The 13,242-nt window shown below is 45.8% G+C and overlaps 1 protein-coding gene across 1 annotated transcript in view; it reads left to right on the top strand.

Annotated features, from left to right (window-relative positions):
- Window positions 1-13,242, top strand: part of CBL (Cbl proto-oncogene) — a 38,600-nt gene that overhangs the window by 14,850 nt on the left and 10,508 nt on the right. Inside the window, exons 2-9 of the mRNA XM_019510298.1 lie at window positions 4,638-4,784; window positions 6,163-6,319; window positions 8,260-8,381; window positions 8,905-9,042; window positions 9,781-9,868; window positions 10,425-10,556; window positions 11,029-11,232; window positions 12,943-13,074. Of these exons, the coding sequence (XP_019365843.1) occupies window positions 4,638-4,784; window positions 6,163-6,319; window positions 8,260-8,381; window positions 8,905-9,042; window positions 9,781-9,868; window positions 10,425-10,556; window positions 11,029-11,232; window positions 12,943-13,074 (1,120 nt within the window). The remainder of the gene's footprint in view (window positions 1-4,637; window positions 4,785-6,162; window positions 6,320-8,259; window positions 8,382-8,904; window positions 9,043-9,780; window positions 9,869-10,424; window positions 10,557-11,028; window positions 11,233-12,942; window positions 13,075-13,242) is intronic.

Below are 13,242 nucleotides of genomic sequence, written 5' to 3'. Positions count from 1 at the left end.
GGTGTAGGCTTGACCAGCCCTCATTTCGTAGGGCTGCCGCTGTCCCAAATGCATGATTAAATTTGTCTTTAAACATTCTGTTCCCACCTGGGGAATGATGCCTCCAGGCAACTGCTGCAGAAGTTCATTTAGCTCATAAAATACTTGGAGTGGGAAGGTTCAGTTAGCTCTTTAAACCCTCTTCTTTATATATGGAGGTTAACTCACTGCTGGCTAGTTAAGCAAGCACTTCTTTTGTCTGAAGCATGAAACCTCAGCCCCCAAAGTTTTACTTACATTGCAACTGCTGCTTTTTGAGCCTGAAGCTTAAACCACTGAACAGAATTACTGGGTGCCTTTTTCTTTTGAAGCTGTGTTTCAGGTGTGGCATCTAGATCGACTTCAGATAGCAGAGAGATCCAGCTGCTTGGGGTAAAACTGTCAAACATGCTTAAATGACTGAGGAGCCAAAGTCCCATTGAAAGTGAACGGGAGTGGGATGCTGAAGCCACTTAGATGCTTTTGACAACGTTGTCCTCTGCCTACAGGACCCAAGCTGCCCCTGCACTTCTAGGTTTTGGGGGTTGAGGGCTTTCTATTTGGCCTGGGATTTGAAGCAACAGAACTGGTTATAACTGCGCACCTGTTGCAAGTATGAACAATAAAACCTCAGAAATCAAACTTTGCTGCAGTAAAATATTGCTATGCTATCGCTTGCTAACATCAGTGTGGGCCTCTTTCTTTACAAACGTGTAGCTGTGTTGCTTAAAACAAAAGCTCCGTGACCAAGACCCTGTTTGAAGGCAGCAGTTTGCTCTTGTGTGGTTCATTGTAATTTAGCAGTCACCAGCATATCTGCTATGCTGAAGCGTGTCCTTCTGGGATACATTCATTCTTCAGCCAGGCTGTTAGTGCTTTTCCCTCCTATCTGGTAAGTCGCATGAAATGAAGAGCAATTTTGGCCCCGAGGCTGCAATCATATCTCTGTGGCCCTCATTAGAACCATTTTGCAGTAGTTCAACTCCTAGCTCTGCATTTGAGAATAGTCTGAAGATGTTGTGTCGTAGGCCAAATGCCTTGGAGCCGAATAAAGATAACTGTCCAGGCAAAATACCTCTTTCGCTGCTTCGGTTTCATCACATGCTTATCGGTACAGGAAGGTCACTAGTTCCGCAGTTGTGTCCACACCTTCTGTCACCTCCGCCCTGCTGCCTGGCACCAGTTACACTTTGTTCCATTTTTTTTCTTGTAAATGCAGCGTTCAAACTTGTGTGGCTAAAGCTGCACAAAGCAGGTATTTGTACCAGCTCCTCTGATGCCCTTGCCCAGCCGGAGGATCTCTGGAACATGTTTTGTACGCTGAGTTGCTAAGAAGCGTGACACCATTTTCCCTGTCCGTGGCTCTACATTTTATCTTTTCAAGCAAATTACCCATGCTTGCTGATATACTGAGTTAAATTTGAACAGCCTCTTTTTGTGGCGATGGTGCAAAGACTCACTCTGGTTCCCTTCTTCACCTTTGCTTTTATTTATTCAGTTGTATGTGTGAGTTGGCTCTGTCCGTCTGTCTCTGCTTTTGGTGTCATTTTAGATTATTAGGCTGCCCTCGCTGAACAGTACAAATGCCTCTTTCCTTCCTGTATAGTGACATAGCCCGTGTTTGCCTACACTTCCAACTTTTGTGTTCAACGAATGTTCAAAAGTTCAGAGTGGACAGGTCCTACCGCTGCCTCCCCTTCATCACTAGGGTTTATCAGGAAAAGAGCCAGTTCTCATAGTATATAGAGATCCCACTGCTCAACTACTTCATTCTCAGACTGTAGTCTGTGATACCTAGTAGCATGTAGGAAGCCACTGAATAAAACTTTACAGAAGTATGTGGCTTTAGGAGTCCTAGGCTCATTGAACACGCACACACGCACAGAAATCATTGCCCAACTCACTGGCCTTTATAGGCATTAGCCTTGTGTGGCTCTGGAGAACACTTCATTATTCTTTAACACCTTCTCAAGATTTTTCTGGGTGTCACGGATGTCATGCTGAGTTCATCCAACACTGGAGAGAAGAAAATGCCCGCTGTGCTGAACCTGAATCTTCAGAACTTCTTGTTCTGTAACTAATCTATGTAGCTTAGTTGTACCATTATGACACTTCTTGCACACTTGTGTTGGGGATGCTGGGTACGTACCCAGATAATCCTTTTGTCCACTGTCACACATTTGTGATACACTTTAGACTGGCACTGGTGGCTTCATTTTTTTGAAGGAAGGCAACTATTTTTTCCAATGATTTCCAACTATTTTTTCCAGCTCTTTCAGTTGGCCTAATAAAAGCTATCAGATTTACCCAAACAACCTTGCCTTCCTTTGAAGGGGCACAAGTATAACTCTTACCTTTGTGGGAGGACAAGTGCTGGAGTCTTAGAGCTCCCTGCTGTCTCCCCTCTGCAGCCATCCCTGGGCTGGTTGCTTGAGGGAGAGGCAGAAAATATGGGCCACGTTGTGGTGTTCTGCAGGTATAAAGTTTGGCTGGCTCCAGTTTCGATCTCTTATGCCTAAAATAGTGTTAGGTATTAGACTTCAGAGGCAGCTCACCTGGTATTCAGCAGCAGTAAGGAGCTGGTTGCATTTGTCCTCTGTTGAAATTGCCCTGCACTGCCAAAGGAAATTGCGCGCACACGCGTGCACAGCAACACAGCATTCACAGAGAGCTTCTTTTAATATCTTCCAAGTGTGGACATATTCTTGTCTCTACACTCTGTGTTGTAAGGCAAACTGATAGAAACTCGATACCTGTAGAGCCGCAAATTCATCTCACTGCTCTTAAAATACACAAATCTTGGATGTTGCAACAAGTCCAAATATAATGTTTATGTAACATTAAAATAGAGCTGGCTTTGAAGAGTATCTTGCAGCTGTTGCCTCAGTTCAGCCTGAGCATCTGTTGGGCTCAGATCTGTAAAAAGTGACAAAGACCAGAATCTCTCTGTCTCCAGCTGACAGGTTCTGTCCTCCAAGCAACTCACTTCCTTAACGTGGGCAGACGATCAAATGTATGCGAGGAGAAAAAAAGAAAAATAATGCTCATGTAGGGGCTTGTTCTTTTGACTTTATGCCTATTTAAAGTCATAGACTTTGCAAAAATTCAAAATACAGGGGATTAAAAAACCCAGTGAATCCATGGTGAGGCAGTGCAGGGAACAGAAGCTGATTGTGGCTTGGACTTGGATTCTGGGGCTGTTGCTGGGAGTGGAGACCATAAGTTGTCTGTTGAAATATCTTTGTTCGGGGACATGAGCCTTGCTGCTGAGAAGGGTTTGCAAGGAGTATGCGGAAAGAAGCGGCCAAGTGAATGACTGGCTATGTTGCTGGGCTGAAGCTGAGAGTTCAGCTCTAAAATAAGTCAGCTTATTGCACTACAAGAAGCTTATTTTATAAATGTCAGCTTTTTGCACTAAAATAAATCACTTGCAGCTCCAAAATAAGTCATTTTAGCAGATTTGCATCTCAGGGCCGGTTTATTTCACCAAGGGCAGGACTACAAGTAGGCTGAGGAGCCTTGGGCTGAATTGGTTCCAGTTCAGTGCGATTGGATGACCTCATTCATAAAACTAATCAAACTAGCAAAAATGCTGGAATCAGTGGGCACGTGCTGGCCATATCTCAACTAATTGTGTTCACAGATGTGGTTATCCTGCGGTCCTGTTGTAGGCTAGCCGCCATTGAAAACAAGACGTGTTAAAAGGTTCCTGTGAATGACTGGATCCCTCTCTCAGGCATCTGGTGTCCAAGGCTGGTTAGCTTTGAAGTGGGAAGCTTATGGTACCTAGCATTGTAATAGCCTGTGCAGCTCCACTGCTACCAGAGCCCCCGTTAGTACTGATCTGCCAAAGCCGTCCTTAGAGAAAGCAGAGTTCACGTGCCTCTCCCTTACACCACCACATCCTCTCCTTTATTCTCAAATGTGTGAGGCCGCTGGGACAGGGATCCCCCGCAGCCTAGCCTGCAACTCCAAGACCTGGGCACTGGTGATTAGGAACGGGAAGGGGAGCACATCCTTCATAAAGAACGGGGGAGAGGAAGGAAGCAAATAAATGCTCCTTCCATTGATGAGCAGAGAGCTGTCCCTAATGTCCCTGCTCGTGCTGTCAGCCAGGAAGATAATTACTTTGAGCCTTTTAGGGGGGAAGAGAGCATGTTCTCATGCAAGGTATAGCTACCTGGGGAGTCCTGGATGTGGCCCTAGATAAAAAATAATGCCCCTTAGAGGCTCCATGGTGGAAGACACGGAGCACAGGCTGTGCAGCCAGGAACACTTGGGTTCTGATTCTGCTCTGCCTCCTGACGTGCTGCGTAGCCTTGGGCACATCTCCTAACCTCTGTCTCCCATCCACAAAACAGACCCAAATGCCTCCCTACCTCAGAGTGGTTGTGAAGGGAGGATAATAAGTGTTTGAAAATATAAATCACATTGCGACCTGCTGTGCATTAGACAACGTGGGCTGAAAGCAACAAATGCCTTTTTGAGAAATGGTCCTAAATGGGAGGTTTTTTTCCTGGTTTGAGGTAGTTTCTGGATTTCTTCAAGCCCTGTTTCTGGCTGTCTTACCCAGGGCAAAGCCTGATTTCTCTAACTTCTGCTTTTGTGATCTGTTGCAGGCGCAACCTGACAAAGCTGTCGCTGATCTTCAGCCATATGCTGGCAGAACTGAAAGGCATTTTCCCAAACGGCCTCTTCCAGGGAGACACATTTCGGATCACAAAGGCAGATGCTGCCGAATTCTGGAGAAAAGCTTTTGGGGAAAAGTAAGTTTCTCAGCATGTTTCATATGAGAGAGAAGATCAGCGCTTACATGTACATTCTGCGTATTAAAAATGCTGCTTCTGCTTTGTGGATCACAAATGCCCTTGTTGGATTAATCATAGAAATTAGTGATGGGAAAGACCCATTAAGTCATCTTGTCTCCTCTCCAAAGTCCGCAGTGCTGGATTGTTCCCTACACTCTATTTTTCCAGTTCCTTATCCAGTCTTGTTCTAGCGTGTCAAGTGATGGGGCTTCCCTGCTTTCCTGAGGAGGCCGCTTTCCTGTCATACATTTTCCCTTCTATTCAGCCTAAATTTTTCCTTTTCTTAACTGAATCCCATTACTCCTCATGACAATCCCATGTGCTACTGCGCACATTTATTCTTCCTCCTCTTCGGAGACTGTGACCACATCTCTCAGGTTAGTTGTCTCTTAGCCAAAATGTTACATTAAGTTCCTTCAGACTTTCTTCCAGTTAGTCGTCCTGATCTCGGAATCACTTTTATCCCAGCTTCTCCGAACTCCTGTCCGTTTGTGTAATGGCCATGTTAAGATAAAAGGGAGGAGACAATTAAGTGCAACAGAATATATTTAGGGAGAGTTGCTGAAGTGTCAAGTTTTTTTTCCATTTAACAAAATGCTGACAAAATTAATGCTACCAGCATCTGTTATTACGGTGTTAGTTGAATGGGACAGCATCTTCTGCCTAACGAAGATGTAGATGTTAGCAGCTGTCCAATTCAAAGTAATCATATGTAAACTGTGGAAGTCCAAATGAAACCTGTTGGACGTGGAGGGTGGGGACAGGTTTGAAATGTACACTCTTGCCGTGTATCTTATGGACTTCCCCCACTCTGTATTTCAAAAGGAGAAAATAAAAGCTGAACTTCGGAGCTGCTGATTTTGGTCCACAGTTGCCTTCACTGTCTGACTAATCATCTCTCCAGATATAGCTGTGTGCTGTCTTTTGACTGTTTTGGTCTTTGATACTGAGAGACTGACCTGGACTGCTCCTGCTGCTGAATTAGGAAGCAGATCAAATGGTGACATTGCTCCTTGCCCTTGCTACAGTGTGGATTGTGGGCACTGATGGAACTGGGGAAAGGGAGACCGGAGCTGGGCTTGCAGTACCACACTGTTGTGCCATGCAGGGCGGTGACCTGGAGAATGGCCCTTTTTCTGCTTACTGCTGGGGGTGCAGAGACATTTCTCCCTTGCTCTCAACAGGAGTAAATCTCTCTCACGGTGATTGCTTTTGCCCTTCCTAATTCTCCTCATGGGACGTATACATTGCATGCAGCACAGCTCTGGCATCAAATGGTGATGGTTCTCAGCAGTCATGCCACACTTGCTGATCCTTCCCTTTATTCCCCTGCCAGGACAATCGTTCCATGGAAGAGCTTCCGCCAGGCCTTGCATGAAGTACATCCCATCAGTTCCGGGTTAGAGGCCATGGCCCTGAAATCAACCATCGACTTGACGTGCAACGACTACATTTCAGTATTCGAATTTGATATTTTTACGCGACTCTTTCAGGTATGGGCCGAGGGATGCAAGTCACTTGAACGCGTACGATAGGGACGTGTCAGGCTGCTTCAGGAGACACACTTGCTTAAGCCAGAACAAGCTTAAGTTTTTCTTGTCCCCATACAAGCTTCAATAACAGGTTGAATCCTGCTGTGCAGTAACCCTGTGTAACGTCTTGCTACAGACAAAAACATTCTCTAAAAATAAATGGGAACTGCAGCATGCTGTCAGGATCCTTCCCTGCATCAGTTTTTCCCCCTTTAGAGGTCACTTTTAAACTGAAGTAGTGACACAAACTCCTGTGAGCCAGGAAATGTGAAGCTTGCTTGGTTTATCAGTCCAGCCTCCCCTGTGCCCTTTTTTAATTTCGGGGGGTGGGGGGGTTGTTTGTTTTCGTGGGGGCATTTTCAGAAAGGAGTGTCCACATGGAACTTTTGATTTCCTGGCTTTTGACCCACTGAAACCAAAATGTCACATAAACATTGTGTGTTCTGTATGATACAGACACCTCTGTTGTCGAATCAGTATTAATATTGGGTGAACAAAATCTGAGTCACTGGCAGAACTGAGCTTGAGAGTGGAGCTTTTGATGGTGCAATAGGAGACGTCCAAGAACAAACGCTTTTTTTCTTTGGCTCTGACATGCCTTTTTCCCATGTGATAGGGTGGGTTGTAATTAAGATATGTCTAGCTGGAAAGTTCCCATGTTCAGTGTTGCAATGGGTCTGATCTAATTCAGGATTTCATGCAACAACAGTATGTAAAAAGTGGGGTAGGAGTTGTTTATACTTTTTAGCATTGCAAACTGCTCAGCTTATTCTCTTCATATGCATTGTTCACAGTGATGTCTGGCATTTATCTGTGGCTGTATTCATTCAGAACCTTGTACAGGCAATAGTTACCATCACGCTCTGGTGAGGGTGAGTGAGTGGTTAGGTATTGCTATCAGACAGAGAACCAGGCCAAGAGGTTAAGACACTTTCTTGGAGCCTGTCAGCAGCAGAACTGGGGCTAGTCATAATTTCTGTTCCTTGGTCCCGTGCTTAATCTACTAACCCCCCTGTTCTTTCCGTAACTCGCTTGTGAGTAGATTTCTGTGATACAATTATTATCTGTTCTTGGGCTAGTTCCTCTGAGCAGAATGACGTCTTTCTTGCTGGTTGTTAAAGACTGTATGGTTGGGGTTTCTGTCTTGATTAGCTTATTGACAAGAGTTTCTGCTCAACACCTATTAAGTACAGTCCTGTACCATTCTCACTCAACTTGAAGTTTGCCTGTCCTTACTTCTGTTGGGAAAGCAGAGGTGGGTTTTTCCCACTTGTGAATTGCACAAAACTGAATAGTTCCTCTCTGGCATGCAGCAAAAGATAACAGCAATCATTACACCTCGGTGTCTTCTCCCCAAGAACGATAATCAGTCATGCTTTTGCAATGGTAGATGATAACACTGCTATCCCTAACTTTTGTTTTAAAAATTACTAGTACTTTTTTGCTCCTTTTCCATCGAGATGGATTCCATGATTGGCCTCTATACAAGCTGTTGTGGAGGTTTGAGAAAGGAAGTTTTGGACCACTAGACTTTGGCCACAAAAAGTCCTTCTCTCTGCCTTTGTGATGGAAGGGGTTAACGACTTTCCAGCTGAAACGCTGCATAATCCAAATGTCTGGCTTTTTGTGCTCCTGTTTGTGGTGCTACTACTTTGCCTACTGGATGGGTTGGTGTCAGTGAAGCCGTGCTAGTGCTATTTTGTGTTATCTACCTGTTGTCTACCTGAGCCAGCAGCCCTAGTGCTGCTGGCTGTCAGTTGGTTTTAGCTCATACATTGGGCACAGTGGAAAGGAAGTCCAGTTCTTTGACGGATGGGCCGACTTTGGATTAAGGACAGTTGTCTATATTGGTACCTCTTGGAAATGCAGGACTAATGATATTTCTTCTAATGTTTCTTTAGCCGTGGTCGTCTTTGCTCAGAAACTGGAACAGCCTAGCAGTGACTCATCCTGGCTATATGGCGTTCTTAACATATGACGAGGTGAAAGCAAGGCTTCAGAAATTCATTCACAAGCCTGGCAGGTTAGTGCTTGAAAGCGGGGGCTCTTTCTCACTAACTCCTCTCATCCATTGTTAATGCGGCACCTGATGTGTCAGAGACAGCTTGGGTCAGCACAAGGCATTAGTCCACGTTGCTTTTAATTTGCATTGCTCCTGGGCTAGCAGAGAGTTCCGCCCACCCAACCCAGGAAGAGAGAAGCTGATACCTCTCGTTCCTAGGAACAGTCAAGTATTTTGAAAAATAGAAGCCCTGTCCTCTTTTTGTTAAATGAACATGTGTGAGGATGCTATTTTTTGTTGCAGCTAAGGATTAAGTTTACCCTGATATGAGTATTGTGATGTTTCATCCGCTTGGATCAGATCGCAGCATTCTCCTCTGGATTGGCAGGGGGGTGAAGGGGTAAAAGTTGGTGTAACTCTTCCAGTCCTCCTGCTTTTCTTTATCTCCATCATGAGTGAGCCCAACAGAGCTGTTTGCTGGGCACTTAATTGTTTTGGCCAACCTGTGCCAAACTGACGGCTGTGTTCCTTTCTCTCTGTCCAGTTACATTTTCCGATTGAGCTGTACCCGCCTTGGTCAGTGGGCCATCGGCTATGTCACCGCAGATGGCAACATCCTGCAGACTATCCCCCACAACAAACCTCTCTTTCAAGCACTGATTGATGGCTTCAGGGAAGGCTTGTAAGTACTTCACTGTGATGTTTTCTGCCTTCTGCAAGTTGAGGTGTGTCTACAATGCCACGTTTGCTGTGGGCTCTCCCCTTTCCCTGTCAGAGTGTGCCGTCACTGCCCTGTTGGAAGCAGATGGATTTTAGACTGTTCCTGGTGGATTCAGTCATATGCCATTCTGCCTGTTGGTACAGGCAACATCCTGCTGAGGTCAAGTTGGCAGTAAGCACTAGCTGAGATCCTGTAAGGAAGTACCCACCTTCCTTTTTATTTATGCCCTGATTCGGCAAAACACTGCATTGATGTGAGTAATTCCCATGATGTCAATGGAATGACTCATACACCTAATAACTTACTGCATTGGGATCCAGAGGAGGGACTTTGACTCTCAAGAGTGTTCCTACAGAGGCTGTCTTTCCTCTTGCTTATCTGACTTCCCCTTGTCTCTGTTAAAAGTTGGTGACTACCTCGGGTATCAGTCTTGCTTCTTGAGCTTTGATGCCACTCTCATGACACCAAAACTAGCACTGTGACATCTGTTCTTTTTTGGGTGTTAATTTTATCCCTGAGGCTTTACTAAAGGACAGTATTAGGAAGAGAAGGCTGGGAGCCTGCAAGTGCCAATTTTTTTTTTTTTTTTGAAAAAGCAGAATGATTTGCTCATTAGCAAAAGTGAAACCAGGAAGGAACTTGGATTTCCACGGGCATTTTCCCTCAAAGAAATTGCACGTTGTGTTTTGCTCCCCCTAGTTATCTGTTCCCTGATGGTCGGAATCAGAACCCTGACCTGACTGGTTTGTGTGAGCCCACGCCTCAGGACCACATCAAAGTTACACAGGTGAGCAGGGGATTCTGCTTTCTCACAACCTTCTGGCCTCTTACGCTGTAGTCTAGAATGCACCCTGTCTGTTACCAAGGAGATCATACACTAGCAATCACTTCTAAGGCAACTGTAATGGATCTGGTAAGAGACCTAAAGCTCTTCATATGGTTGGAGTGGGCAGGAAGGTTTGTAAATATCAAACAAAGTTTCGCCTTGATCTAGAGCTGATGGGTTTTAAGGTCCTTGTCTGGAAAAATTGGGCTGCAAGAGGTTCTTGCACCTGCTCTTGGTTAGGTGTTTTCCTTTCTCCTTGGGTGCTGTCTCTGGCTTGCTGTGGTGTCAGAAAGGCTTCCAGGGCTTTTTAGGATGGCTTCAAGTCCATTTTTTCAGAGCCTGACTGAAGTAGGGCCAGCATTACAGTGGAATCTCTGAAAGTGTCTCTTGCTGTTGGGCTTTGGTTTGGGGCTTGGATGTTATGATTCTTTTCTGTGTCTCTTAGTTTGGATTTCTTGTAGCTCTGACCGGCATGTTATTTTCCAAAATCAGTTACGTCTGTCTGTCTTGCCACCAGGAACAATATGAATTGTACTGTGAGATGGGCTCCACGTTCCAGCTGTGTAAAATTTGTGCGGAAAATGACAAGGATGTGAAGATTGAGCCATGTGGCCATCTGATGTGCACTTCCTGTCTCACTTCATGGCAGGTGAGGAAAGCCAAGCTGATTGACCTTTCTGGGAGATGGTATACCTTCCGTCTCACTTAGATCCTTGCAGGTGCCAAGAATTAAGGAGGGCACTAAAGGTACAGCCTCAAATGCATATTAATGAATCTGCAGACTGGGAATTCCAGAGTGCCTGGCTGCAAAGGAAGCACAAGAACAAAGCTTGCTAGAGACTTTTCCCCATGGGATATAGAGGCTGGAATTCTGTCCAGAACTGATTCTACCCATTAGACCCTGCTGTCTCTCTGTTGCCTCCAGAGAAGTTCATTGCTGTATTTATAGCACACTTTTAATTTGCCTGTCTCTCATCCCCGTCACCAAAGTGCATTTCCAAAAAGATGTTACAGATGAAAGGCTTCAACTTTTTTGTATATAGGTTCTAGTCCCTGGGTTTGGTTTCTGTCATAACAGTAGCTGTGGAAAATCACTTCATGTTTTTTGCCTTCCTTCACAGGAATCGGAAGGTCAGGGCTGTCCGTTCTGCCGTTGTGAAATCAAAGGCACGGAGCCCATCGTAGTCGACCCATTTGATCCTAGAGGAGGAGGAGGGCTGTTGCGGCAAGGTGCAGAAGGAACTCCTTCACCCAATTATGAGGATGATGATGATGACAGAGCTGATGATTCCCTCTTCATAATGAAAGAGTTGGCTGGAGCAAAGGTAAATGTGCTGCAGGGCACGTGCTTCTAGAGACAGTGGTATCACAGAGGTGAAGACTCTGGGCTGTCTCTGGTCTCGCTCACTTAGGTATGCTCAGTTTGCTGAGTCCCTGGGCAGAAATGGCAGTCTGTAGCCCAGGTTCGTGGTCAACACAGAGATGGTGAATGTGGCCGTACAGCAACTGAGGTCCAGCCCAGCGCTACTGTCCACATACCATATCTCTGACTTCCTGTATGTTGAGAGAGGTAGTTAGCTGTGTTAGTCTGAAGTCAGGCAGAAGGCAGGGTAGATTTGTACCTTACAGACCGACTAAAGCGGAGATGCATAGCATAAGCTTCTATAAGCAGCAGGCTTGCTTCATCAGATGCTGTGATGTTATGTTGTCATGGAAAGTGGGGCACCATCCAGACCATTAGGAGAACAAAATAGCTGTGTTGATCTATCAGAATGTAAAACCTAGATTTATAACACTTCTCTGCATGCTGAGCAATGCTGCTTTTTGATTTATTATCCGCAATCAGCATTATCAGCAGAAATTGAGCCATTTTCCATTGCGATGAGCAGAAGCAGCCAGCGAGAAAAGGAGTCTTTCCAAGGTGCTGATGACTGAACTGGGTACCGGGCAGGCCATTTTGCCGAGGAAGTCGATTTGGCTGTCATCTTTTAATACGCTGCCTGATTAATGTGTGTAATAAAGATAGGATGACTGTCGGCCATCAGTGCTGCTTCCTGCCGGGGAGATGCATGCAAAGGCTGCATCCTTTATGGATCGCTGTGCAGATTTTTTTTTCCTGTCAGCTCATTGTTGCCACTTACCAGTCAGCTGCTAGAGCTGCTCTGATGCATAGGGGAAAGAGGTTGAACCTGGCTAGTTTTCAGTAACCAGTATCGCCTTTTTATAAAAGGGCGATTCTTCCCATTTAAAGAAACCTGAAGAATGATCAGAATCCCCTTTGACTTCCACACTGGTTCCTTCTCAGTACAGTTGCTCATGTAAAGTTCAGTGTCATTGTCTTGGACATGGGTGCCCTCATTGTCCACCTTGGGAGTCAAAATTTGACTCTCTTAATGCAGGGTGACTCCCGATTGTGGTTTGCAGTAGACAAGTGGTCTGGAATGTGCCAGTCATGTAAAAGCTGTGGCCAGTGTCTCAGCGTTACAGAGTGCCATCCTCTGTCATCAAGTGCTTTTTGTAAGGGTGAGGAAAAAGGGGGCACTTTTGCCACGTACCAGGTGGTGAAGCACTTTATCCAAGGAGAAGGATGAAGGCTTTGACACCCTCTTGTGCCAGTGTGTGCTGATTTTGGCAGAGGGACATCTTGTACGCCTCTCAGATGTAATCCCCCTCCGTCTGCTGATACAGTAGAGCGTGCCCTCTGGTGGTGAACACAGTACATGCTTCAAAAATGCGCACAAAAAACGAGCAGCAGTTGGTCCAGAAAAACAATGCCAGTATTTGAGGGGTGGGTTGGACGTGTGGTTGTGGAGTAGTGCCAGCTTGGGGCCTCCTGCTGACTTAACAGGGTTTGTCCCCAACGTGCTGCAGTCTGAACATGCATCACCTTTCCTTGCACACGCAGTATGAGTATGCTGATGTGTTCAGGGTGCGGTACCAAAGTGGAGCATGAAGGCATGAGGAGCCTGCTGCTGTGCCAGGGCAGCTTCTCAAGGGCTCAGCACTGCGTCATTTTCGTGACTTTCTCTTTGCAGGTGGAGCGCCCTCCCTCTCCATTCTCGATGACTCCACAGGCCTCACTGCCCCCGGTACCCCCACGGCTAGACCTTCTGCAGCAGCGAGTATCTAACCCCTCTGGGGCTTCCAGCCCAGGAACCACGTCTAAGGTAAAGGCTTCTTCCTTTTCCTTTTCCCCAAAGACTGGAGGAAGGATTTCCAGCATGGCAAACCTAGGGGTTTAGTGCAAATTCCTTGTTTCTAAAAGTCTAAGGAGGGCATTTGGGGGTTTTACGCAGCAAGTCTAGAATTAATATCTCATAGGTGAGCTCCTAACT

The sequence above is a fragment of the Gavialis gangeticus genome, unplaced genomic scaffold (genome assembly GCF_001723915.1).
Source record: "Gavialis gangeticus isolate Ggan-Ray unplaced genomic scaffold, GavGan_comp1, whole genome shotgun sequence".
Taxonomy (NCBI): Eukaryota; Metazoa; Chordata; order Crocodylia; family Gavialidae; genus Gavialis; species Gavialis gangeticus.
The sequence above is the reverse complement of the archived record's forward strand: the minus strand, read 5'-3'. Positions and strand labels throughout refer to the sequence as shown.